This window comes from Amphiprion ocellaris, chromosome 3, assembly GCF_022539595.1.
Source record: "Amphiprion ocellaris isolate individual 3 ecotype Okinawa chromosome 3, ASM2253959v1, whole genome shotgun sequence".
NCBI classification, from domain to species: Eukaryota; Metazoa; Chordata; class Actinopteri; family Pomacentridae; genus Amphiprion; species Amphiprion ocellaris.
In genome coordinates this window covers 12,713,597-12,740,738 of record NC_072768.1, presented here as the reverse complement: position 1 = coordinate 12,740,738, position 27,142 = coordinate 12,713,597, and the positions used below count along the sequence as shown (strand labels likewise).

Below are 27,142 nucleotides of genomic sequence, written 5' to 3'. Positions count from 1 at the left end.
ATGAAATTTAGGTTGGTTTAAAGGAATATTCCACCTTAAATCTTTGAATGTTGACCTAAAAGGTTGGTTTCAGGAAGTATTCCACCTACAAGGTCCTCAAACATCCACCTTAAAGGAACATTCCACAGAAAATCCTTGGACATGCACCTAAAATGTTGGTTTAACCGAGTATTCCATCCAAAATCCTCAAAGAGACCTGAGGGGCTGGTTAAAAGGAATATTCCACCTAAAACCCCAAATATAGACCCGAAAGAGTGGTTTAGAAAAAATCCTTCAATGTAGACCAAAAAAGTTAGCATGGAGGAATATTCCACCTGAAATGTAGACCTGAGAAGTTGGTTCGGAAGAATATACCATCCTAAACATCCTTAAATGTAGACTAAAAGACAGTTTGGAAGAAAAATCCACCGAAAATCCTCCAATGTAGACCTAAAAGGTGAGTTTAATGGTATATTCCACCTAAAATTCACTACTATAGACCTTGGAGGTTGGTCTGATGGTATATTCCACCCAACATCCTTGAACATAAACTTAAAAAGTTCGTTCAAAGGAATATTCCACCTAAAATCCTTCAATGTAGACCAAAAAATCTTGGTGTAAAGGAGTATTCCACCTTAAATGTAGACCTAAAGGATGGTTTGGAGTAATATTCTACTCTAAACTCTTCCAGTGTAGACCTAAAAGGTTGATCTGATGGTATACTCTACCCAACATCCTGGAACATTTACCTAAAAGGGTGGTTTAATGGTATATTCCCAGAAGAACCCTTGAACATCGGGCTTAATGGTATATTCCACCCAAAATACTTGTACATATACCAAGAAGTCAGTGTAAAGGAAATGTAGAGCTAAAAGGATTGTTTAAAGTAATATTTAAATGATTATTTTCATTATTTAATAATCTGTTATCAGTCAGAACCCTGGCAAACTTATTTTCATCAGTTTTTTAGTGGAAGTCACAAATAAAGGAGCTCTTGGTTTTTCCCGGCGTTACTAAGTCAAAAGCTGCTGTTTCAACACAGAACGTTCACATGCATCCACAAACCTCTCAGCACTCAAACACCCACAGACAGGAGGCCGGCTGGGCCGAGGCTCGGCGGCGTCCTCAGACCCACGAGTCGGGGAGTCAGTGAACTTGTTGGTCCGGTTTGAAGGCCTCCGTGTGGTCCAGTAGAAGTCCACGTAGTCGGTGTTGGCTTTGAACCGCAGCGACTGGCCTCCATCAGGTGGACCGGCTCGTCCTCGTAGGACTCCTCCTGTAGCCTTGAGGGAACCACAGGAACATTCAGTAGCTGTTGGAGTTCTTCCTGTCAGGCTCGTGGTAGAACGGCTCTGAAGAATCTTGTACTTGTCTTATCTGGAACAATCTAACAGCCTAAACTGTTAACAGCGGTGTAAAGAAGCAAACACAGGCATAGATTAGGACTCAAACTAGATTTATTTTAGAAAACAAATCAGCTTAGAGGCATTTGTTCACACATGTGGCTGAATAGGAGGCCGTCCAATCAGATTTGAGGTCTTCACTCTGTAGGTTGGTTGTTCGGTGAGACTCTTGGACCTCCATCAGCTGACGTGGATGTTTGATGGTCTTCTTCTCTAGTGCCAGATGATTCATCCATGAATTCAGCAGCTACAGACTGAAATGAAGCTCATGCTGCCGTTATTGAATTCCTGTTCCAGATCAAATGTTCAGAGCTCACCTTGAATGCAGCCATCTGCTGTCTGATAGTTTTTTCTCATTGTAGTCTTCAATAAAGTCTTTTTCCTCATGTCAGGATGTGGTGAGACTCTTTCTCAGTCTCTGCAGACGTCCCTCATTGTGCATCTCCAGAGAAGAAACAGAAAAACTGATCACTGCTTCAGCATCACGAACGCTCTCCAGCATTGAGAGTGTTTTAGGAATTCATTCATTGTGTTGTGAACTTTGAAGGAGCAGAAACTTTACAGCTGCCAAAGATATGAGCTCCAATTCTGGATGTTTTAGGAAAAGAAGTTCATCTCACTTAACTCTCATTAAATTACTGAAGAAATCCAACATAAAAACCTGTAAACTCTCAGGCAGCTTTTGTTAAAGTTTGTCTATAATTCTATCATCATGTTCTGGAACCAGGACTCTACAGAAGTTCCTTCAATCAGATACTTGTGTGTTTCTATTTAAGGCCTCAGGTTTGAACGTACAGCAGAGGATTAGAAAGGACTGATTTTAATATTTAAATCAGTCCAGTAAATGTCTGGAGTAAAAATTATTAAAATTTAGATTTAGAGAGATTTGTGTCATAAATAATATTGTAGAGTCTCACTTAAATATATCCAAATGAGTTCAGTTTATTTATATTTTATAGAACATTTGATTTCTTAATCTCAATACTGTAGGGTCTGACCCTAAATATTATAATAATGATGTCAATTTAAATAATATTTTAGTGCAGTCATAAACTTTAATCAGCTAAACTTACATAATAAATATCACTGTACAATCTTAACCTGAACATTCATATTACTGAGGTAAATTTACATAAATCATGATATTCTAGAGTCTTAACTGGAATATTTCTAACATTAATCTTTTTGTATTGAGCTGATAAACAACAATAACCCGACTTTCAGATAATATTTGTCTGTGATTGTGAGACTAAATTCCTCCACATTCTGGAACTGGACTGCATTTCCCAAAATGGAAACATGGACAGAATTTAACACTCATGTATCCATGGCAACGCTAACGTTTCTGCTTCTTACCAAAGTTCACAACACAAGTAAAGATTTTAATGTAAAATTTCAGGAATGACTGCTAACCATAAGTATTCTGATCAATACTTCATGATCAATATCAGGACAGATGTTACAACTCCAGCTGTTACATTAGACTGCAGTTATTCACGATAACTCTGTCCTGTTGTATGATGTTTTCCCAACAGATGGCGCTACCCTCATGAATGGAGCATCAACAAGTGACGTCTTCAACACAACAGAAATGTCTGGAAGCCAGTGGCCACCACTTTGAGCACCTCTTGTAATTGTAGAGGCCAAAGATAACTTTTATTAATCTCGTGATGCCTGAATAAATTTGGTATTGAAATATTTATGCAAGTTTTTCTTTTCCTGATGTGTGTAAACATTATTTTAGCTGACTCTGTATAATGGGTTTCTGACAGGTCACCAGGCAACATCTTTTTATAATAATGACAAACATACCTGCATTCTACAGGAGTGATTTTCCTCATGTGCAGGTAAAGATGTGTGAGGAGCTTAGAGATGACAGGAGCAGGAGTCATCCTCACTAATTCAGCTTCCACCTAGAAACAGAAAGACCACAAACAAACACACTGATATACTCTAAAACGTTGAAGCTCACAGCCTCAAAATATCTGTTTAGGAAGTGTTGTGTTTCTAAATTCTGCTGAAAGCATTGACAGACATTCTCTTACAAGGTTGTGTAAAAAGCAGCCTGTCCTCTGAGCTACTGAGAAATTTTCCTGAACAAAGTTTCTACGTGTAAATCAGCTCAACAAAAACTAAAGCCTCAGTCAGAGATAACAGGTATCGTAAATTATAAAGAACTTTCTTGTTAACTCAGACTTTCTGCTTCAACCTCACATAGAAAGGGGAGTTTAACTCATCAGGTGACTGAAAATGAACGGCTTGTGCAGTTCTAGATCCAAAAGTAGGATGTTTCAACTCATGTTTTACTACAAATACATGCAGTAATAAATAAATAAAATGGCTGGTTGTAAGTTTATTCATTATTAATGTCATTTTATATACTGGATTGAACTTGAGCAGTGGAAGAGAGAAGGAATTTAATGAAATTATGGAGATTCAGAGAGGTAGTGTTGCGCAATGTTAAGTTAAACAGTTAGGTAAAGTTGGCAAGATATTCACAGATTCGGACTTCCGGCATCAGTAGCTCATGACATATACGTTGTAAAAACATAAACAATGCCTCTTTCCCATCGCTGTAAGCTAGACAATGTACTACAAGGCCAGTTTTATCAAAAGTCGCTGTCTTTCAAGCTGCAGAAATCACACTGATGTCTATGAGCAGCCGGCTGTGCAACGAGTGAACAGGGACCGTCTGCAAATAGCAAAACCGCTGCAACAGCGAAGAGAGGCACGACACAAATATTCAATTACTTGACTTTTATACACTGTAGTGTCACCAAATTTACTGCAGCCATCAATTGTCTCCTGCTGGTCATACTACAACTCTTGGTTTGACACTAAATACAAAATCTGAATTTTAAGGAATTTTTATTATTTTATTAGTCATAAAATTCAATAACTTCACTCTTACATACTGTAGTGTCACCAAAATCACTGGAGCCATCAATTGTCTCCTGCTGGTCATACTACAACTCTTAGTTTGATACTAAATACAAAATCTGAATTTTAAGGAATTTTCATTGTTTTATTATTATTTTATTTGTCATAAAATTCAATAACTTCACTCTTATACATTGTAGTGTCACCAAAATCACTGGAGCCATCAATTGTCTCCTGCTGGTCATAGTACAACACGGCTTGATATTAAATACAAAATCTGAATTTTAAGGAATTGTTACTGGTAATAAAATTCAATAACTTCACTCTTATGTACTGTAGTGTCATCAAATTCACTGGAGCTATCAGTTGGCTCCTGATTGTCATACTACAATGCTTGGTTTGATATTAAATAAAAAATCTGAATTTTAAGGAATTTTTATTATTTTATTATTATTTTATTAGTAATAAAATTCAATAACTTCCCTCTTATGTACTGCAGAAAGATTACACTCTGTCTAACTATCAGTTGGCTCCTGTAGATCATACTACAACTCTTGGTTTGATATTTAACTATTTTTCATGATTTTAAGGATTTTTTTTATTAGTAATGAAATTGTTGTTATATATCTCAAATATTTTTTGTTGTAAATGATAAAAGTGCTCAACCATTTTTTTTGGTAGATTGTGGAACATTAATAACCAAAAGTAACTGAATTATATTTTATTTGGGTTGTTTATTGCCATGTGAAGTTGTGCACACTTTTTAGTGTGCATGCTTGTGTGTGAAGTTTAAGGATTATGAGTAAATTAGCTTTGATGGCTCTTCTCTTGATGTATGTGGTGCTATATTTTTAGATCCACAGTGCACCTGTTTGTCCAAATACATGATACTGAATAGTAACGGAACTTGGAATCTTCATCAAAGAGAGGATCAGATAACACCAATATACCAAACTAAACTGTTTAGACTGTCTCCTCAAGTACTGATGATTGGGAAGAAAGAAAATAAGATGCCTTCTTACATGGCTGCAACGTTAACTGATTCATTTAAACCATAATGTTAAACAGCTAATAATATTTTCCAAGTTAAGGACTGTACGGACAATATTTGGAAGAAAAAACCTGAAGGTATGATCAGTAGGACCTTTTGATGGTTGGATGGAGTTATTTTTTCTGCAGTGTTTAAGAGCCAAGTGTTTGAATTTTATTTACTACAAAAATTCCTTAAAATTCAGATTTTTTATTTAATATCGAACCAAGCATTGTATTATGACAATCAGGAGCCAACTGATGGCTCCATTGAATTTGGTGACACTACAGTATATAAGAGTTAAGTTACTGAATTTTATGGCTAATAAAATAATAATTAAATAATAAAAATTCCTTAAAATTCAGATTTTTTTATTTAGTGTCAAACCAAGAGTTGTAGTATGACCAGCAGGAGACAATTGATGGCTCCAATGATTTTGGTGACACTACAGTGCATAAGAGTGAAGTTATTGAAATTTATGACTAATAAAATAACAATAATAAAATAATAAAAATTCCTTAAAATTCAGATTTTGCATTTCGTGTCAAACCAAGAGTTGTAGTATGACCAGCAGGAAACAATTGAAGGCTCCAATGATTTTGGTGACACTACAGTAAACAAGAGTGAAGTTATTGAATTTTATTACTAATAAAATAATAATAAAATAATAAAAATTCCTTAAAATTCAGATTTTGTATTTAGTGTCAAACCAAGAGTTGTAGTATGACCAGCAGGAGACAATTGATGGCTGCAGTAAATTTGGTGACACTACAGTGTATAAAAGTTAAGTAATTAAATATTTGTGTAGTGCCTCTCTTCGCTGTTGCAGCGGTTTTGCTATTTGCAGACGGTCCCTGTTCACTCGTTGCACAGCCGGCTGCTCATAGACATCAGTGTGATTTCTGCAGCTTGAAAGACAGCGACTTTTGATAAAACTGGCCTTGTAGCACATTGTCTAGCTTACAACGATGGGAAAGAGTTTGTTTATGTTTTTACAACGTATATCTCATGAGTTATTGATGCCGGAAGTCCGAATCTGTGAATATCTTGCCAACTTTACCTAACTCTAACACAGGTGTTCAGCGGTAAGTTAGCCACCTGTGTTAATTAGCCCGCTAGCTAACTTAGCCGCTTAGCTAGGTAACGCGTCCGGACCAACTGCTCAAACACGACAAAACACAACTCTTCACAAGTCGCTGACTTAACGTACAACAAAATAACGCTACAGGTCAGAAGTATTTATCTTCTTACCGTGTTTTACTCCAAAAACAAGGTCAACAGCAGCCAGAGACATACATCGACTAGATACACTCGCTCGCTGTCGGTCTGACCAATCACTGCTCTCTGATTCTCAGTCAGTCTGACCAATCACTGCTCTCTGGCTCCGCCCTCTGAGAATCTTGTCGTTTGGCTCCACACTTGCCGATGACCACTTCCGGTCTCAGAAAATAAAAAAACTGACCTTTTTTCGTTTCTGTTTCTTACTGATTTTAGTTTTTGATATTCTAAATATAAAATGAAAATCAAAGCATTTTTAAAATTTCGTACATCCCTTTTTGATCATGAAAAGGAAAAACGCTTTGTATTTCAATTTTATTTTTTGTATTTTAAAACGAAGATCAAATAACCACTCGTTTTTTGTTTTTCAATACTCGTTTCAGAACGGAAAATCCAATTACCAGATAAATACACGGACCAATATGCCTCCACTGTCTCATCTTTTAGATATCAAGAAGTATAGAAGAAATAGAAGAAGATCATGGCTTCTTACTTGATGATGAGCCTATCAGTAACAGAGATCTTTGGCTACGCAGCAAAATAATTATTTTGTCATTTTGAATAATGGATGAGACGGAAGCTACATTTAAACATGGCTGCTGTTAAAACATACATATATTTTTTTCATTTCAATTATAAATATAAGTTCATCAAACTCTTTAGTCCAAAATGAACCTGTTTCGCCACACAAAAACAATTCAAACTGATTTGGGTGGACAAAGATTTTTAAAATCCAAACAAATATCTAGTCAAGACTCCAAGATGTCCACAAAATATGTCAGTTAAATCAAAAGTCCAACCATCATGTAATACACAGAGGCATGGAGGTTAAGAATATGATATATAATATCCTCAGACAGTGTGGGAAAAATTTACATTTCTAAATTTGCATCTCTGTTGGAGTTGACTTCGATATATCAGGCCCTCAGGCTTTTTAAAGTTTTTTATTGATTTATTTTTTAGACAGCACTGTCATGATATATTTGGAGATCTCTGATGGAACAGTCATTAAAACTGGATGGAAGAGAGCAAGTGTGATGTTGGAACGTTTCAGTAAAATATTACAAACTGGATTCACGTGTGATTGTTGAGTCTGAATCCTGATTTTATCATTAAATAAAACAATCATTTAAATTTCTGTATTCAGTAAAACCAATTGAACAGTTGTTCTTTTATAACTACAAAAGAGGTGCCACTTTAAACTGTAGACAAATAACAAATTATATAGGCTAGTATAACTTTTAATTTTTCAGTATTTGGACCTGCGTGTACTGAGAAACCTGAGCACCTTTGCTTCACTTTAAATGCCTGTAAATGTGAAATACCAGGCAGCATCTCTGTGTGATGAAAGCCTTACAGGAAGGCAGGCGATGGTTTTTGTTTCTGTGCTGACATCCTGCGCTGCACTAAGCGACTTCCAGTCTGTGTGTGATTCAATCTCTCAGAGACAAATGAAAACTCAGCCACTGTCTGCTGCTGCTGAGCACGCAATCCACTTTGAGCATTCAAGCTGTTATTCACATTCTCCCTGCAGATTCATTTCTCCCCTTTTCTATCCAAATGCAGCTGCTTCGCTCAGATTGGACAAAGGGAGCAATCCAACATGTGATAGGATTATTCAAATATTTGTTCCACTCCACCTGTCTTACATCTTATCTTTTTTTTTGTTTTCAACCTTTTATGTAAAGGTAACACCATGTCTAACATTTTTGATTTAGCAGCTGTCATGGTGTGTTTTACTACAAAACTGCAGTGTCAGTACAATGTTGGTCTCATTGTCATTCAGACATTTACAATCAAAGATGACGCAGCAAGATAAATGAAAATGGAGTCCATCCAAACAGCCTGCGATCTTCTAGCATTAAGATATGCTCATTTGTGAATTTCCACAGAACTGTATGTCTTGATAATCACCACACAAGGGCAGTAGAGGGCAGGACAATAGGCCATGTTGTCTGAGCTCTCAGGTCCTGCCAGTTCTATGCATCACTTCAAACTTTCCAAACATGAGACCTTCTGAATGTTTGTATCAACTGCCACTGCGGATAGAAAAGTTGATTCCCTGGAGCCATCTAAAACTAATTATGTTAATTTATGATCTGCACCCACTTCAGGTCAGTTTAGCTGAAAGTTTTTCTGACACTGGCTGACTAAGAATAAAAAATATAAATACTTGGACTATCAAGTATTCTACCAAGTCCTAGTTTAGCTCGGTGTATAGTCAGTGACGATGGAGTGGTTTCACAACTCTGCAGCATCAAACTAGACTGTATGTATAATGTAGATATAAATTATTCTTTCTTGTCTTCAAGGTGGATTTTGATTTGCAGCCAAGTGACCTCAATCACACACAGCAGTTAATTGTCAGTGGTGGCAGAGAGAGATGTTGGGATTTTCACACACATATTAGATAACTGATCATAAACAAACACAATTTATGCTTTGTTGACAGTGGAGATATAAAAATGTGCTTTTATTATGAACCAGGGTCTTAAATTTGGTGATGTATTAGTGCAAATTGAGGGTCTTGGCAATCTGGGCCTGTCCACACATCCGTTAACTACACCCGTTTTATCGTCTATGGTCACAAGGGGCCGGAGCTAAAAAAGACAGACACCCATGTTCACTCATACTCACAGCCAGTTTAGAATCGCATATTAACATTGCATGATGCTGTATTTGTGCCTTTTGGACTGTGGGAGGAGAAAACCCACACAAGAAGAGGAAGAAGATGCAAACTCTACACACAAAGATGTGAGCTGACCAGGAGGTTTGAACTCATTTGGTTGTTAGGGCGTCATCGGTGCCAACCACTGTGCCAATACTAAAACAAAATGCATGGTGGGTGTTTTGTAGGCCAAATACATTATTTAGACTTAGTAGATTTAAGTGTAGCTAATTTTAGACCCACACAACCCCCCAAAAAGGCATTTTATTCCTGCCAGAGTGCAGAAGACTAGAAAGATTTACACCTTTGAATTGTGGCGTTAAAATGAAACACAATCAGTGGCCTATATATCAGGTAAATAAAGCTGTCTGATACAACAGGTGTGCAACAAATCCCAGCTTCCTGAATGCTGTGATGCCCATAGACAGTTGCTGGTTTAGGGCTGGGATCATTTTAAAAGGGACGCAGCTTCCGGTGCTGTGGAACTTCTGTCTGACAGCTGTCTCTATTATTTTGTCCAGCTTGTTGAAATCAGTGAAGGTCGTCCTCAGCCTTGAAATGTCAGACAGCAATGACAACACTGATCTTGCTCCATATCCCGTGCAGTTAAGTCGCACAAGTTCGCCAAATGTTTGCTCACAGCTCAGACGCGCTTCTTCGCTCACAGCTGCCAGCAGTGTCACCAGTGACGTGGGTGAGGGTTGTAATGAGTCACGTGGGCAGCGCAGGTCTGGATAAAGCGCTGCTGTGGACTCCACCGTCTATTCGGATCTGTCCAACGCACTGTGAATTATTATTGTTTTTCTCGTTTTTATTTATGGTAATAATTTTAGATTGAAGCCGAAAAAAAAATATATATTTCTACAGCCGAACCAAAACACTGAGGATCAAATATTTATTCTCTGGGTTGTATTTCGACGTGCACTCATATTCGACAGATCATCTTTCAGTCGTCGTGATGTGAGTAGATTCTTCTTATTGGGAATAACAACAAACAACGCTCATTTCTTTTATCAATTTAATCCTTTTTCTGTTTTTTTTTTTTTTTTTTTTTTTTTTTTTTTTAATATTCCAAGGCTGGGGTCTCGTTTGTGATGGTGTCTGATTGCGATCGCTTGAATTATTATTTTAATGTTAGATTGTTGATTCGGTAAATATATTAGGTTAATGTGAATTGCAAGGGTAATTTATTGCTTTATGGTGTGCATCGCTGCCTGTGTGTGATTTGCTGTATATACAGTTCGCCCATTGGTTACAATGAAATCATATGGAGGCTTCTTTCATTGCATCCCGTATAGACGCTCCATAAGATGGCTTCTTCTGTAGTGGCCATATGAGGAAAGCCCCTCTGTTATTGTAGTGGCTTTGGTCAGTGATATTTTTTAAAGGACCGTTTGCTTGCAATTCACCAAATTCTCCGTCTGCACGTGATGCAAGCTTTGCAGGCTTATCACCAAGGGCTCTTTAGAATTTTCTTCTATTTCCAGCAACACAGAGCATTTTCTCCCTCATCTTTCTGCTCTGTTTATCCTGGGCGTGAGTGGTTTCCTCACCAGGCAGCCAGGGTTCCCCCCCTGTCAAACATAAGGAACGCAAATGGCTGATGGGGCTGAGGGTTGCCTTCATGGTGCTAAGAGGGAGCAGATGCTGAGTGAAATGTTGTGGTGGTTCCTTCCTTGATCAGGCTGCCCATCCTCCCTGCCCCCCTGCTGTTAACACAGCCCTCTAATCCCTGCACAGCCTGGGACTGACCAGCCAGCAGCCTGCCTCTGTCTCTGGGGCCGTGATTACAACAACACTGGGATACTCAAAGCAAAAGTCACAACACAAAGCCTGTTTCACAGCAGAACGGATCGATTTTTAAGGGTTCTGTGTCAAATCTGGGGAAAAAAAACAAAATGTTCCTGGCACGAAACATCAAAAGATACCGGGGATACACAACCAATTATACTGTTTCAAATGATGTCCAAGTTCAGCCTTAATGTGACTCTGATTTTGAAATATTTCCTTCTGTTTTAAAGCAAAAACATGTTGAATATTTGTTGTTTTGAGCCTATTTCACCTGTACACCCACTGACAGTTTATTTTTCTTTTACAAACTGCTGCTATAATAACTGAAGAAAGTAAGGGTAACAGTTTAGTAACTTAAATCACAAAGTCATAGAGCTCAAATACTTCAGGCAAGAGTCAATGTTTAAAGTGGTGCTTGTAACATTCAGAAATGTAAATTTTCAGCAATGATGCAAACTGCAAAAGACATCTCAGAGTGTGTTAAATGAAGCTCTGGGAGCAGAGGATGCAGAAGATGTGATGTGCTCAGACAGTGTGGGAAAATTTTTAGGTTTGCATCTCCATTTCGAGGGAAATTGCACTAAAGCTTGGGAAAGCTGTGGCTCAAGTGGTTAACAAATTACTGCAAAGCTGATGGTTGGAGGTGAGTCATTAAAACAGTAGTGGACGTGAAGAGGGAAGTCAGTTCTTAGCTGACAAGAAGAGGAAATCCGCCATGTCCTTATTTGTGCTGCTATTATGAAAAAAAATCTGTGGTGAATGAAAAGATTGCAGTTTCTGGGGAGACCATGAGTCACTGGCTTGCCAGGCCTGAGCTAACACAGGACTGCCTGCAGTAAGTGACACAAGCAGAAGATGTTTGGAAATGACATCGAAATAAAATACCATGTCTGATCGAGTTATTTATAGTTTTTTTGTCGCCAAAGCAGGTCTCAAAGGATTTTTAGAAAACAAGTCTCTCTAGATTGATGGACTGAATGAAATACTGTGCAACACAACAAAGTACATGACAGCAGAAGGCTAATAATGTTTTCTAATCTAGCATAGTCTACCCAGCACTGTGATGGAAATCACAGAAAACATTTCCAATAAAACACTGAACGGGTCTGTTCACTTGAAGGTCAGATGAGTGTGTTCCAATTTCCAGATCAAAACAAAGACAACATGGTCAATTATAATGACTGAAGCAGACCCAAACTATTGTTATGGCTGTACTGATACCGCCTAATATTTAAAACATGTGTCTCAGAGATTTATTTTAGTTGATTACTCTTCACTGTTCTGCATCAGAGACAGAAATATTCAGTCTTCAGTTCACTGTTCAGTTTTAATGTTGTTGCTATGGAGAGGATTAGATATAATTTTAGGCCTGTGCTTCCTGTCGAGGGGGAGGAATAGACGCAATGGATGTCATGGTAGTTGGAACTGGAGATTACATCTATATTTAATCCTGAACCTTCAAAGTATTACACGACACATCTGTCATGCTATCAGCTGCATATTTAGAAGCATTCATGCGGTAACTCCTGAGAGCAGGTATTTTAGAGATTGGCTCAAAGGTTGTGTCGCATTAAAGAAGAGGCTGATCAGCTGAATAGAATAACTTGGGTCTATATAATTAGATGACAGTGATTGTAAGCATGTGTTGTTGAGGATTTTTTTCTCCTTAATGCATTTACCAGTTTCTCCATCATACGCAGTTTTTATAGTGATGATGCAAAGTCAGGGAACATTTAGCAAGCTATCTGAATAGTATATTGTTTCAAATAATGCTTGATCATCCTGTGTCTGTGGAGGACAGCAGTGTGATGTTTGCAGGCATTTTCTGATATAAGAAAAAAACATCAAATAATATATATAAGATATGTCTAGTACAGAAAAAAATGGGCTATAATATATCTTATTTCATGGGGAAATGAGTGTAGAAATTGAAAGGTTTTCCATTAAAATGTTTTGGTGCCACTTGTCAAGCTGGAAAGTCGACTCACCAGCCACTTTTAGCTGTTTTACTGGACAGCTGGTGAGTGTAGAACCAGTGCAGTAACATGTAAACGATGCCAAGATGTATAGGACATATTGAAGAAGTCATAATGTGTCATATTCTGGATCTCGACTGTGTGGCTTATGTTGCTTTATGCATCAATTTGGAGAACCGGAGTGAAAATTAGAAGAAGAAGTACTATACTGTATTGAATATTTATATATTTTGCAGTTCCAGTATTGACAATGGTTTGCTGTGGCGAGGGATTTCAGAAAAATCTGAAAACTTTTTTGTTGCTTGCCTTGCTGAGTCATCAGTCATACCCAAAAGTCTCTTCTGTCGAGCACAAATAACTTCCTTCAAAACAGCCGTCAGCTGCGAAGGGAACATAAGACATAAACAAATGTAGATTAAAAGACTGAAAGACCATGAACAACCCTGTGAGGATGAGTCACGATTAGCTCTTACCGATGTGCAAACAAGCTTATGAAACAGGGAATATATTGACCTGAGTTTTGTTGGTAAATATTTTTAGGATTTCTAGCCACTTGAGAAATCAGTCAAATACAAATCAATCAAATCGATCTCTGACTGTCTGGCTTTAAATGGGCGACTCTTCCTCACCCCTCAGCACTGCTGCCGAAATGCTGCTTGCTTCCATAGATTATCTTTATTTTTCCATGTTCTCGTGTTAGCGGTCAGTTTCACACACTAAGCCTGTAAGCGGTGCTTAGCTGTCTGTCCCATCACACAGCCACAGCGAGCAACAGCATGCTGCTCCAAAGCCAAAGTCCTAAGTAGGTGAGATATGGTAGGGCTTCGTGTGTACCATGTTTCCTAACAGTGACACATCCAGCACAGAGGAGGGGGACAACTTCAGGCTAACTCCCACATATACCAGCGGGGGAAATATTAGGCATCTGTTTATCAGTTTGCCAGTGAGCGTGGAGGAACTGCTGAGAGAGCTAAAGCAGGCTCTTCAGCTGAAGCACAATAAGCTGGCCCAGCGCTGAGAGGGCTTCCAGGGCTCCAATGCTTTGTGATAAAGCCATAACAAGCTGATTCACAGGCGCTCCCTGTACCCCTTTCCTTTTTTCGTGATGTTGTTGAGCCCAGAATAAACGCCGTCTGAATATTACCTCACTAAAAGCTCAGTATGCTGCACTACAATGCACCCTCGCTTCATTTCCGAATGCAGTTACAGTTCTGTTTTTTTTTTCTTTACTTTCCACACATGCTTTTTTTCTTTCTTTCTCTACGGAGGCATGTGTTTTATTTTACATAATCAGTCATGGCAGGGTGGGGTTAGGACTCCTATATTCCATGTTGAAATATTATGTTTTTGTAGGCAGGAATGCATGTTAAATGTTTCCAGATGGCCTCATTACATGTTATTTCTTCAGTGTAATATGTATTTATAATGTAGGTGAAGGATACGTTTTTCTTGCTGTGTTTTATCTCTATGTACTTGTTTCACGCAACAATTGGAGCAGCAACACAACTAATACAATGTGCTTAAAGAGGGAATTTGAGGGTGGTGCTGTTTTAGCCAACCGTGGCTGATCGGCCAGGCTGTTTCCTGATGGCAAAAGCCCATTTTCCACCCATTTTAAGCTAGAGTACATTTTTCAATTTGATTATAAATGTATAAAGGACATTCCCCCTTCTTACACCCTCCCCCTTCTCTCCTCTCCAGTCCACAGTGTGGGAATGGGAAATGATGGAGGATAAAGGGCCTCGTGTAGCCGACTACTTTGTGGTTGCCGGCCTCACCGACTCATCCAAGCCTCTGGAGGAGGATCTGCACTTTGATGATGCCGGTCCCAAATCTGTGAAGCCCAAAGCTCCCATTACCGATGTCGCCGTAGTGATCCGCTCCCTGGGTGAAGAGGTACCCCCAGGGTTCACCTGTGTGGAGAACACCCCTTCAGGTCTCTCTGCAGAGCTCAATGGAGCCAGCCTCAGGGGCCCACAGATCTTCTTGTGCTTCAAGCGAGGCAGAGATAAGCCTCCACTGACAGATCTTGGGTAAGAAGTAATCCTCACTCACTGACCCTTTACTCACCCAGCACCACTAATCACTGCTCTGCCTAGGGTCACTGTAATCTGCTTTTATACATATCCTCTAGTCTCTCATCTCTTCAATGCACGTTTTATCAAAGCTCTCCCGATTTCAAAAGCACTGTGTAAAAAGTCGGCCTATCACCGCCTCATGTTTCAGGGTTCTGTACGAGTGGAAAGAGAAGCTAAAGCCTGGATGTCACATCGTCCAGACAACGCCCTCAGGCCGCCCTGCCAACATCAGCAGCTCATCCTCCCAACGCATCTACATCACCTACCGCCGTGCTCCAAAGAGTCAACCACACACTTCACTGGCTGTCACTGATGTCTGCGTCATCATTCCTGGGAAGGGGGAGGTGCCTCCTCACACCTTCTGCAAGGTGGACAAGAACCTCAACAGCAGCATGGTGGGTCAGGGCTCCAAGACTGTTCACATTTGTCTAATGTCTATACAAATAATCCAGGTTTTCACTGATCTGTGATTTCTTTCTTCACATTCCAGTGGGGATCCTCAGTCTATCTTTGTTATAAGAAGTCTCTGGCTAAAGCAAATGCAATTGCATATAAAGCAGGTAAACTATTGTGTAGATGTCTGTCAGTATTCATAAGTATCCTTAAGAAGATAGTGTTTTACTGACTGTTGGGTGCATTTGTGTCTAGGTCTGTTGTGTAGGTACCCTGAAGAGGACTACGAGTCCTTCCCACTGCCTGAGTCAGTGCCTATGTTCTGCCTGCCCATGGGGGCCATGATCGAGTGCTGGCCTGCACACACCAAACACTCCCTGCCTGTTTTTTCCACATTTGTACTAACCGGGGCCTCTGGAGAAAAGGTAGAACCACCTACTTACATTGGTGTTACCTTGTACCATGTTGCTTTTCTTCTTTACTATCTTTTACTCATACTGTCCTTTTGTCACATACAAAACACAGAATTACAAACTACCATACTGATATTACCAAGAAATCCATTTCTCCCTTCAGTCATTTACAACATCTTGAATTAAGGACTTCCCCCAACTTTTGCATCATTTTTTTTGCCCCTTAAAACACAAATTCTCCCTTAATTGCTTCATTTCAGCCATCCTCTCCATCTTCATCTCGCCGTCTGTCTCTCACTGTGCATTAGGATCCCTTATGGATTAGTCCGTTGATGAACTGCAGTAGTATTTCTAAGAATACCAGACAATCTTAATCAACTTCTAAACTCTGACTGGAATCAACAATGGTCTGAAGGCTGTGTATGGAATACTAAAAGGCTGTTAGCCTTTGAAAGCAATGCAGCATAAGAGATTTTTTTTGCAGCTCATCTTTTGAATAATGGATGGCTCATGCACCACTTGGGCTTGTGCGCATGTTCTAAATGCTGAATGCCTCAGTGCTTATTCATTCTTCCCTGCAACCTCGAGTCTCCAGGCTAGTCTCCTGGCTCTGCATGCCTGGAATGATTTGTTTATTTATTTGGGAGAAAGAACTTCAAAAGGCTGAGCATTATTTAGCAGATTTATTATGATGAAAACTTTCCAGTGATGCTACTGCAGCAGCTTACCTGACTGTGTTCTTTCAAAGAACCTTTTCCTACTGTGTGGCTTGTCTTTGTTGAGTTTGCACCAGGATGTTAACACGTATGTGCATCCTTGAGCATGTATTGAATGTTCTTTGTGCTGAGCGTCACACTCACACTGTGATCCCTTTCTGTGAAGGTGTACGGAGCAGCTATCCAGTTCTATGAGCCTTATTCAGAGGAGAATCTGTCGGAGCGTCAGCGTTCTCAGCTCGGCCTGCCAAGCTCCGATTTTGAACCTGATGGGACCAGAAATGTTTACAGCAACAAGAGCATCTGCTTACTCTCCCATTGGCCCTTCTTCCAGTCCTTCAGGAGCTTTCTCACTTTCCTCTACCGATATTCCATCTCTGGGCCACATGCCGTGCCTATTGAAAAGTTAGCAAATTTTACAGTTTTTGTCCTTTTGTCAAAGTTTATCAGAAACTTCTGAATCTTTCAAACAGAAATGTATGTCCTGACCTCTTCATTAACATATTCTTTTTTGCTTTACTCACAGGCACATCTCTCACTTCATGCAAAATGTGCCATTTCCCTCCACTCAGAGGCCGCGCATCCTCGTGCAGGTGAGCCTAACATTTGATGAGCGAAGAAATGACTTCCATTCTGTACAGCTGCTTCATCTGATATGACATGAATGCCTTTTAAAAACGCAGTAGCACAAACTAAATCATCCACCCACTGACGCACAAACCCACTAATAGTCTTCTGTTTGTCTTCCACAGCTGTCGCCACATGACAGCCTGATACTGAGCCAACCTGTGTCCTCTCCGCTGCCTCTCAGGTAGAGAAACATCAATAAATCGCAACATTATATCATGACAGCACCCTGTACTTGCAGCTAATCTGTTACCATCTGGTTTCATTTGTGTGTGTGTTTTTGTGCGGCAGCGGTGGAAGCCTCTCCACGTTACTACTGAATCTGGGACCCAAAAATGCAGCCACTCTGCTGGTGCTGGCGGTCACAGAGCACAAGATCCTGGTTCATTCCCTGCGTCCAGCTGTGCTCACCAGTGTTACTGAAGCCCTTGTGTCTGTAAGTCTTCTGTTCTTTTTTCATTTCTCCACTTTTCTGGGTAAAGGAGGGTGCTCTTTAATGTGATTGTACGTTCAGTGATGAATGAAGCAGGGCTGCAGCTTCAATGAATTACCTGTAATCACATCAAAGCAGACCCGCTGTGGTATTGTTGCTTTGTAACTTTTCTTTCAGAAAAACATTCTTCAAAGAAATGTACATATAAAACCCTCAAATAAGAGCAAGCAATAAGAAAGACTACAGACTATTTCAGTGTTTAAACCTCATCTTATGTCCATGCGATGTATGTATTTGTAACATTGATATATTGTAATGATGGATGTGTCTTTGCTTTCAGATGATCTTTCCCTTCCACTGGCCGTGCCCTTACATCCCTCTGTGCCCGCTGGCCCTGGCAGATGTTCTCAGTGCTCCATGTCCTTTCATCGTTGGTGTAGACTCCAGATACTTTGACCTCTACGTGCCCCCTGCTGACATCAGTTGTGTGGATCTGGACACCAACACCATCTCCCAGTAAGTGACCTCTGACCCCAGCCAGCCTGTGATAAATGGCCACCTTCAACTTGTAAGACACCCAGCAAAAAATCAATTGTTCCACAGTCCAGGTTTTCATTAGTCCAGTCTGAAAGATATTCCAGAGGTTAATGCTATCCGTCAGTGAGAGCCCCTCTTATGTAATGATAGGGGTTGGAATGTGAAATATTCTTACTGTACACAAAAGCACATTCGTCAACTGCTGGTCTCTCACATCAATCCAAAAGCTATTTTGCGAAAAGATTAAGCTGTCAGTGCTGATGTCAGTGAATCTGTCTCCCTCCTCGTATCTTTTTGCAATGTTTCTTGACTGTCCTCCCTCGTAATGAAAACCGTATGGTGTGCTTTCAGAAAAGACGACAAGAAGGCTTTAACGTGGAAAATCTTGCCAAGGAGGGCCTGCAAGCATCTCCTGAATACCCTGAATAAGCTCCATCAGCAGCTCACTGAGGGTGAGTCCAGTTTGATGCTGTGTCATCTTATAAGTGGTTTCATGAATAATTTAGGTTGAGTCTGTTGTTGAGTCAGCCTGCACTGTCAACTTTACAGGAAAGCTCAGAGGATGTTACACAAAGACATCTTGTGATTCTTAGTGCATCTTGCGCAGAACGTGTCATTTACGGTATACACACTTCTCCTCACTCTGCCTCTTATACTTCTTCAATTTGACATTTACCCAGATATTCCCAGAACTGCTTTTGCCTCTTACTCAGGTTTCAATATGTCATGTGGCTGAACCGATGGAGATTTATTGTAGTAAAACCCAGACAATGGATTTCTTTCTTTGTGATGGTTAAACATCGATATAAAACTAATTCTGGCCAGGAAAGTAGCTGTTTGATTGTGACAGATTAATGTTTACCTTTTATGTTTTGTGCTGGAAATGTAACAACAGAGCATGCAGTTGTCTATTTTTGACCAGTTTTAACAGTATTTTTGTATTTTGGTTCTATTGATTGGTTGGTCATTTGGTCTCTCCACCGCTTTGATCCAGACTGAAATATCTCAAGAACTATTGATTAGATTGCTGAGAAAATGTGTACAGGCTTTTACTGTCTTCCGAAAATTACTCTTAATGGCTTTGGTGACCCCCAGTTTCTTCTCTTTCAAAGTGCTGTGCCTAAGTCTTTTTAAGTGCACACATCATTGTCGGAAAAGTGCTAATAATTTCACTGCAAGAGCAGAAAAAGCACTTTTGTACTGATATTCATTGTGGTATTCGACTTAATTGTGCTGTATCATCAGAGCTACCTGCGAGTCAAATTCAATATTACCTACCAGATTAAAACACAGCTTTTCTGTCCGTCTTCTCACCTCCCATTTATTGATAAACCGGTGCAGTTTTTAATAACTAACTCTTTGTTGTCAAGTTGTTTATGTGCCCATGGACTCTAAATCATGCACCTTTTTGTACTCTCAGGCGGTCAGTTAAACCGTGAAGATGTGCAGATGGACCACACAGTGACTGACTGTGAGCTTAATGGTGGAAAAAGCCTCCACACTCTGGAGCTGGAGATCCAGGAGGCCTTCCTGCGGTTCATGGCCGCTATCCTACGAGGCTACCGCTCCTATCTGCAGCCCATCACCCAAGCTCCGTCTGAGAAGACCACCGATGCCAACTCCCTCTTTGACCTCCAAGGTATGTTTTACACCTAATATACACTTTACTCTTTGTAATCACAAACCATGCTGACAAGCTAGCGTTTCCCTGCCCCTGAGATTCAGCACCGTTGTAGGTTAGGGGGTTATGGACTGAGAACTGCTGCATCAAACTTTGCCCTAAATCGCTGCTGTAATGACTCTGGTGATTTAACTTAAGCCTCAGTGGAAATTAGGCTCAGAGAAGCGTCCATGAATAATAGCGCAGTGTCCCACAACATCTGTGTGCTCTTATGCAAGCGGAGCAAGGGAGAACAACTTGTTTCATAATACGGTATTTTATTTCCTGTAAATGTTGGTTAAGTCTGCATCTTAATACTCTTCCATGGCTTTAAAAGTAAATCTCTGAAGTTATGGTCATGACACTGGTATCAATGCCCACTTTTCAACTTTGTCATTGAATAATGTGTTTTGCTTCACAGGCTTCCTGAAGAGCAGAGACCGCTCCAATCAGAGGTTTTACTCCCTCATGACCAAGACTCAAATGTTCAGTCGTTTCATAGAGGAGTGCTCCTTTGTCAGCGATAAAGACGCCAGCTTGGCTTTCTTTGATGAGTGCGTTGATAAGGTGAGATTTGCAGCTAATCTTTATTACGGATTTCAGTGTCACAGACAGTTCATCAGGATCATTCTGCAGTGTAGGAAACAATTTCTCCATGAATAATATTTAGTCTGGCCTCCACCCTTTTGCAGAGAAAGATTAATCACATGCTGCCCTCCCAATTAAAATCTGATTGTGGCCTTTATTTAATTTGAAGGAGCTAATAAGTAAGGTAACACAAACTAATAAAAATAAACAGAGGATAATTAAAACACCGCCATATCCCTTGAGCCTCTTATTAACATCAGCTTTAAGCTTTTCTCAGCTATAATTTCTAACTGTGTTCGTTCCCGCTTTTTTAAAAAAATGTACTGTTCTCTCATTTTCTGCCTTTTATCTTCTCTTTCTGCTCTTTTTTTCTGCCATCATGGCTCCTGCCTGTTAGTTATTCACCACTGGAGGCAAGGTAAGCTGCCAGAACTTGTGTTGTTGATTCAACTTTCTGTGTTTATGAGGAGAAATGATTTTTACCCAATTTTAGAGGTGTTTTCCATCGTGTATCTGTGCCTTTCTTTCGATTAAATCAAAGTGAGGTAGAATGCAGCGCAGGAAACTTCTTGATTGTGAGGATGTGCATTAACTGTCAGAAATATGCATTAGTCAACCGGGTGTTATTAGAAAGAAATAAGAACTGCTCAGCTCTCTATCTTCCAGTCCTGAGACAATCCGTTCCTCTGTGTGCTTTCCTGACTTTCCTCTATGAAATATAATACAGAGGAACAAAATAGGAAAAGAAAAGCAAGTTTGTTGAAATCCTGTTTGATGTGGGAAGTTGTGCTCATTGTTAGTTTGTGCTAATTATTTGCAGATTTGACAGTTTTCATGACACAACATGCCCACGTTTTATTACACACGCACACAAAAAAATGACAAAACATCCGCCTCTGCTCCAAAATGTCTATCTCTGTCTCTCTGTGCTTGCAAACTTGTGCAATCAGGAAGTCACATATACATCCTGCGAGAACAGTTAGAAGTCCTGTATTGATGGTCATTGCGGTTTTTACTGAGAAGTGGAAGCGTTGGTTCATTCAGCGTCAGTGCTGCTGAGGTTGACAACAACTGCGTGATTGAGAAAGACCTCTCGGGTGTAAGAGGAAGGGCAACAAGCGGAGAAACACTGAGCAGAATTGAAGCGAGGGCAGTCAGGTCAGTTGACTGAATCATCCACTCAACTGAGTGGAACAAACCCTGTAATGCAGCACCACTGGGGAACTATTCAACTGCTGCCATAATATTAACGTTTTTGTGAAACTCATGCCGGAGATAAGCTGGTAATCGATTCAGATACGCCAAGTAGCTGCGCATCAGCATAGTAGGCTTTTTATGATCGCACAGACAGCTATTTGGTGCTGAGCTTCTCCAATAAAGGAATGTGTGCTGTTGCTCTTCTACTTTGTGTTGCTGTCAGACAGGCAATGGGTCTTTGTACACTTTAATCCAAACAGCAGATAAATCAGTTAAGAGCTGAAACAAATGTGGCAGTTTAGTATCAAGTAGCACTGCCAAAGCGGTACATTTAAATAGTTTCATGTCCCTAGAGCAACATGGCATCAATTTTGTCCAGGTCACTGCAGCCGAGATTAATTTATTCTTGGAGGATTCAAAGGATCAAGACTGTGCCTTAGCAGTGCCCTTTAGATAAATGGAATTGGGGCAGAGGCCATATTTCTCATGTACGAGCGCATGAGCTCATTACAGACATCTGTTTGTCCTCACTGATGCTCATATTAGATCAGATCTGAGGGTCCACACAGTGTCAGATGCTGTAAGCCTCCAGGCAGGATTAACACCCATAGATTTGTGTTTAACCTAAAAAGGAAAAAGAATAACAATAATGATTGTGTGTGTCTCTGGCAAACCAGATGGACAGTGAGCGGCCAGAGGACACCAGACTGATCGAACTGGATGAATCCCACCGCAGTGAGCACACGGTGTACATCAACCCTCCAGAACTGCCTCCTCTACCGCTGGGAGAAGAGCATCCTCTGTGCTATAGGTACCGCACTGATCTCTAAATCGCACATACAAGACAGACTGTCTCTCTTTTTTTGGTTCTTTTCTTTTATTCAGTCTTACACCGGTGCACACAAATGCTGCTCCCGAAGGAGAGACTGAGTGTAAATTGCTTCTGTTGTTAAAGACTTTGTCACAGCTGCAGGGCTTTGTGATTATTTTGAGCTGGAACACATTGCTTTCGGATTCTTATGTCTGTGCCCAAGCTTGAGGCGAGTCGGAGCCAAATTACTGTGCATGTCACTTGGCTTGCCAGTGTTTATGTGGGATTGATGTCTATTTCAGTTTATGTCGTGATATATGAGGCGGTATGCATCTTTCTGCAGCTACTCTGGGTTCCCTGTGCTGAATGCTGAGCTTCTGGAGCCGCTGGAGGGACCAAATCCTTCCTCAGCTGGCGTCGCCTCACGTCACAGCAGCCCAGCCAGTCCTACCGCCATCTTTAGACGCTCGAAACAGGTCAGTCATATGAGTAGTGAAACCTAATAACTTAGAAATATCATTACTTTTTACTTATGTAATGAAGGTGAGCCTGTCCAGATGACCTGTTGTTATAGCAACAGAATACACACCGTTCAGCTACAATGTTATGACCACTGACGGGTGAAGTGAATAACATCGATCATCCTTGAGTCCTGACATTAATGTGGATGTTTAACATGTACCACCCACCTAAACATAGCAAGTCAAGCAAGAGGAGTTTCAGCTGCATAAAAGGGACCAACACAATTTTAGGCAGGTGGTCATAATGTTTTCCCTGATCGGTGCATATAAATAAATGTTTTCCCGGATCATCTTTTTGATAAGCTCTTTTCTATTGTGGAACCGATAAACATGAGCATGTGTTAGATTTAATGGCAGATTTTACTCTTGTGTGAGCCTTTTTATTTCTCCCTGTGTTGAAGCCTATTTCACTGCTGCACTTATTATACGTAATGATACATGAGGGTATTAAAATGAATGCAAAATGCTAATCTGGTCGCTACAGGGCAACGATTCATCTCTGCACGCGATCTGTTTTATTACAGGAGATCAAATCAGCTCAAAGGATGGCAAAAACCTATTCATCTATGCCTCAGATGTGGTCCAAGTGTCTGCTGCGACACTGTTACGGCCTGTGGTTCATCTGCTTGCCAGGATTTGTAGGCAACTGCCACTCTAAGGTGCGAGCCCTGCGCACGGCTTATGATGTGCTGAGGAAGATGCAGGACAAGAAGCTGCAGGCTCCAGATGAGGTAAGAAAGGGTGAAGGAAAAGATAATCCGATATGCGTCGATGAAATACTGCCTGCAATGAATTCAGAGAACATTTTTCATCTTAAAATTATGCTGGTTTTCTGTTCCAGGTGTGCTACCGTGTGCTGCTGCAGCTGTGTGGTCAGTACAGTCAGCCAGTGTTGGCAGTCCGGGTGCTGTTTGAGATGAAGAAGGCTGGAGTTCAACCCAACGCTATCACCTATGGCTACTACAACAAGGTGTGTGCCATTGGTATTAACATAGATGTAGAAACAGTAAGCTAAAAGCACATTGTACTCTGCATCTACCAGCTTAGTTTCGATATTAAAATGCACTGTGTCTGTAACAGGCGGTGTTGGAGAGCACCTGGCCCTCCACCACCAGAGGAGGCTACTTTCTGTGGGGAAAGCTGAGGAACGTTGTCCTCGCGGTGCTCCACTTCAAGCAAGCAGGGAGAAAACAGCAAACTCTGCACAGAGATCCTCAGCTTTCAGGTAAGAAGGTTATCCTCCTGGCATAGTCACAAATTATATCAGCTTCCTACTGATATCTGATGTCTGATACTCCCCTGCTCCAAAAATAATTCAGCTGATAAAGATTTCTTTTCATTTCTTTGCAATACTTTCATAAACATCCGGTCAAACATCTTGCTAGAAAGCAGTGATTCTCTATGAATCATAGATTTTCCCAGCACAGAAGTCATGCTGTTGCCTCAAGTAAAAGCAATTTTTTTTCTGTTTCTGAAACTTTTTTTTTAGAAATGTGTAATATGCTCCCTTCAGTCAAAAACTTACTGAATTTTTGATACATGACTGTTGGTTGCAACTGAGTCGCTAATGGATTCACAGTGGCACAGAGAAGTGCAGAATTTTAGTTGTTTTTCATTTTTTTGTAGAATCTGATGACAGCAGCCTGTTCTTTTCAAATAATTAAATGAAACATGTAGAACAGGAGCGTCAAACATAAGGCCCGCAGGCCAAAACCGACCCACCAGAGGGTCCACTCCGACCCGCGGGATGTCTTTGGAAAATGTAACAATTACAGAGGTGAAAATCAATACTTCCTGTGAAAATATTTAAAGATGTTGAACACTGTGCAACACAGTGTGAGTCAGCAGCTTCAGTACGACAGAGTTCGGTTTGGCTGAACCCTATTGTTGATACACTTCCACAACTTTTATACATTTTTTATGTATAAATTTCCTACATTTACAAGGCAGGGGCATCACTGAACCTTCTTCCTTAATAGTTCTCACTTTAGTTTGTGTGTTGTGGTGTGTCAGGATTACCACACAGATGTAGAAATGAATGGGAATTTAAAATAATTTTTAGATCTTAACAAGTTGTAAAATACTATATTGTTCAGTTCCAGATACCTGCAACTAAATGTTTTGTGCATTTGTAGACACGCTGTGATCTGTAAGTTGTGATACACAAAACTGAGGCTTAACATTGTTAAGAAATCTTAAGAAATTTCGGGTTGTTCAAAATGTTTTGTAAAAAGATAGTTCATTAAATGTGAACGTTGTCAGAATGCACTTTTTTTGCACTAAAACATAGAGAAAAATTTGGAGTTGTCATTAGTTATTGGTTATTATGTTAGTATTTTACTGGTCCAGCCCACTTGAGATCAAATTGGGCCAAACTAAAATGAATTTGACACCCCTGTGTAGAACAAAGCAATTTTGATGAAAAATCACAGTTTGAAGCTTAGATTTGGATTATTTTCCTAGTGGAAGGGTGGTGACAGATGAGTGTTTCAAGGACTGTCAGGAAAGATGAAAATCTGATGATTCATTCTGTATTTACAGTTTCTATCTCTGATTAATAGAATCATTTTGGTGATCTATAAAAACAAACATATTTTTCAAATCCATTGGCCGATTTTGGGGTTCAGAGGGTTCTTTCATTTAAAATGGTTAGATAATCACAAATATTACAGATAAAAAAAATCACACAATCAAATGAATCATCCACATATAAAATCACTTTGATTTGTCAGTCATATCATGTTATTCAGCAATTATTGCTCAATCACAATACACTCCCACAGTGCCTGCTTGCAGATAATGAAACATGCATCAGTAGTCATTGCTTCATTTCCAAGTCTAAGTCTGCTTTAAGATGCTTGAGATTGTATAAGTTCAGCAGTGATTACTTTCCAGTTACTGAGGAATTAAGTAAGTGATAGATTGCCAATGTCAATTTTATTTTCTTTAGTGGCTGCAGTTCTTAATGAATACATGGAAATGAGTGGGATCCTGTGGGAGCAGTCGGTTCTTAAAGACAGTTTCCTGATCTCATAACAAGCTTTATTCTGACCCCAGCCTCCTCCAGCACATATTGTTCCCAGTCTGCGTTTCTTTAATGATTCTAATTAAACAAAGTGAGGAGGTTTTCCTCCCCAGCAGTCGCAGCACACAGGTTGCTCTTGATGTCAGTCCCTAATTCCCACAACATCCCAAAGAGACTCTCATTACCATAATGACATGTTGTGCGAGGGGTTCTAATGAAAACATTGTGCTTTACACCATATACTATGTTGTAGTTGTGTTCATTTTAAATTGATTTACTTTCTTAAGTGAAAATTCCAGAAATGGAAACACGATCATGTTAAGTACTGTGATCCTTTAGTAGTTTCAGTGAATGTTCTTCTGTGAATTTTCAGTTAGTGAAATGTTAATGTGTAATTTAATGCCATTCAGTCATCCCTCCTTTTGAGTTAAAAAGGAGATAGAAATCTTTTTATGTTGGGTGACATTCAATCGTGATGACAGCTGGGTGGCATTCAGAACATTCCAGCATCATCGCAGTGGAAGATAATGATTACACCACAGTTCAGTGTGTGTTTATATATTGCTCTTATATAAGCTGGGCTCTGGTCTCATAATCCTGTCGGTTCTCTGTCATTTGCTCGGCCTCTCATCCCCTCTCTCCTCTGTTATCTCCCCTCAGACGGCAGTGATCTTGACACAGTCAGTCATGGCAGTTTGGACTCTGCTAATGACTCTGCTGAGCGAACCTCCATTGACACCGACTTCACTAAAATGGACTCCAGCGATGATGGTTTTAGCACAGGTAGGAGAACACAGCACTGCTTCCTTCTTCTTCCATCTACTTCACACTGAGCCTGTAATTGTTCCTGGTCTCTCAGCTTGTCCCGAATTGATTTGATGTGATTTAATTTACTGCCTTATAAGAGGCCAGACCCCATAATTCATAAAGCTTAATTTCACATTTCTCTGTATAAGTGGCACTTGACTCAAATGAACTGATTTGCTTTGACATTGTACTCTAAACATTCTGCTTTCTGTCACACTCACAGAAAGAAATGAAAGACTTCAGTACCAAAAGTCAGAAACACATTTTAAAACAATAAAAAAAAAAAAAATGTTCCCGTGGTATTTATGTTGTATAAACATACATAAAGTCT

The 27,142-nt window shown here is 40.0% G+C and overlaps 1 protein-coding gene and 1 long non-coding RNA gene across 4 annotated transcripts in view; one reads left to right on the top strand and one right to left on the bottom strand.

Annotated features, from left to right (window-relative positions):
- Nucleotides 1-1,418: 1,418 nt before the first annotated feature.
- LOC129348105 (uncharacterized) lies at nt 1,419-6,691 on the bottom strand. 2 transcript variants are annotated; one of them, XR_008600539.1, is made up of 4 exons: nt 6,544-6,691; nt 3,195-3,295; nt 1,700-1,824; nt 1,419-1,636 (listed from the first exon to the last, which is right to left on the bottom strand). It is a non-coding gene; the product is annotated as an uncharacterized LOC129348105 (long non-coding RNA). The 2 variants fall into 2 exon arrangements; XR_008600537.1 differs by having other exon boundaries at nt 1,419-1,824.
- A 3,272-nt stretch (nt 6,692-9,963) lies between these two features.
- dennd4a (DENN/MADD domain containing 4A) overlaps nt 9,964-27,142 on the top strand; it is a 26,769-nt gene continuing 9,590 nt past the window's right edge. The window contains exons 1-20 of one of the 2 annotated variants that reach the window (XM_023280980.3): nt 9,964-10,198; nt 14,707-15,038; nt 15,232-15,478; nt 15,574-15,643; nt 15,732-15,901; nt 16,772-17,010; nt 17,132-17,198; nt 17,358-17,416; nt 17,524-17,668; nt 18,006-18,181; nt 18,554-18,654; nt 19,623-19,841; nt 20,284-20,429; nt 20,848-20,868; nt 22,325-22,458; nt 22,802-22,934; nt 23,504-23,710; nt 23,821-23,949; nt 24,060-24,204; nt 26,665-26,787. In XM_023280980.3, coding sequence (XP_023136748.2) covers nt 14,728-15,038; nt 15,232-15,478; nt 15,574-15,643; nt 15,732-15,901; nt 16,772-17,010; nt 17,132-17,198; nt 17,358-17,416; nt 17,524-17,668; nt 18,006-18,181; nt 18,554-18,654; nt 19,623-19,841; nt 20,284-20,429; nt 20,848-20,868; nt 22,325-22,458; nt 22,802-22,934; nt 23,504-23,710; nt 23,821-23,949; nt 24,060-24,204; nt 26,665-26,787 — 2,842 coding nt within the window. In that variant the 5' untranslated portion in view covers nt 9,964-10,198; nt 14,707-14,727. The remainder of the gene's footprint in view (nt 10,199-14,706; nt 15,039-15,231; nt 15,479-15,573; nt 15,644-15,731; nt 15,902-16,771; nt 17,011-17,131; nt 17,199-17,357; nt 17,417-17,523; nt 17,669-18,005; nt 18,182-18,553; nt 18,655-19,622; nt 19,842-20,283; nt 20,430-20,847; nt 20,869-22,324; nt 22,459-22,801; nt 22,935-23,503; nt 23,711-23,820; nt 23,950-24,059; nt 24,205-26,664; nt 26,788-27,142) is intronic. The other variant, XM_023280981.3, reaches the window with a different exon arrangement.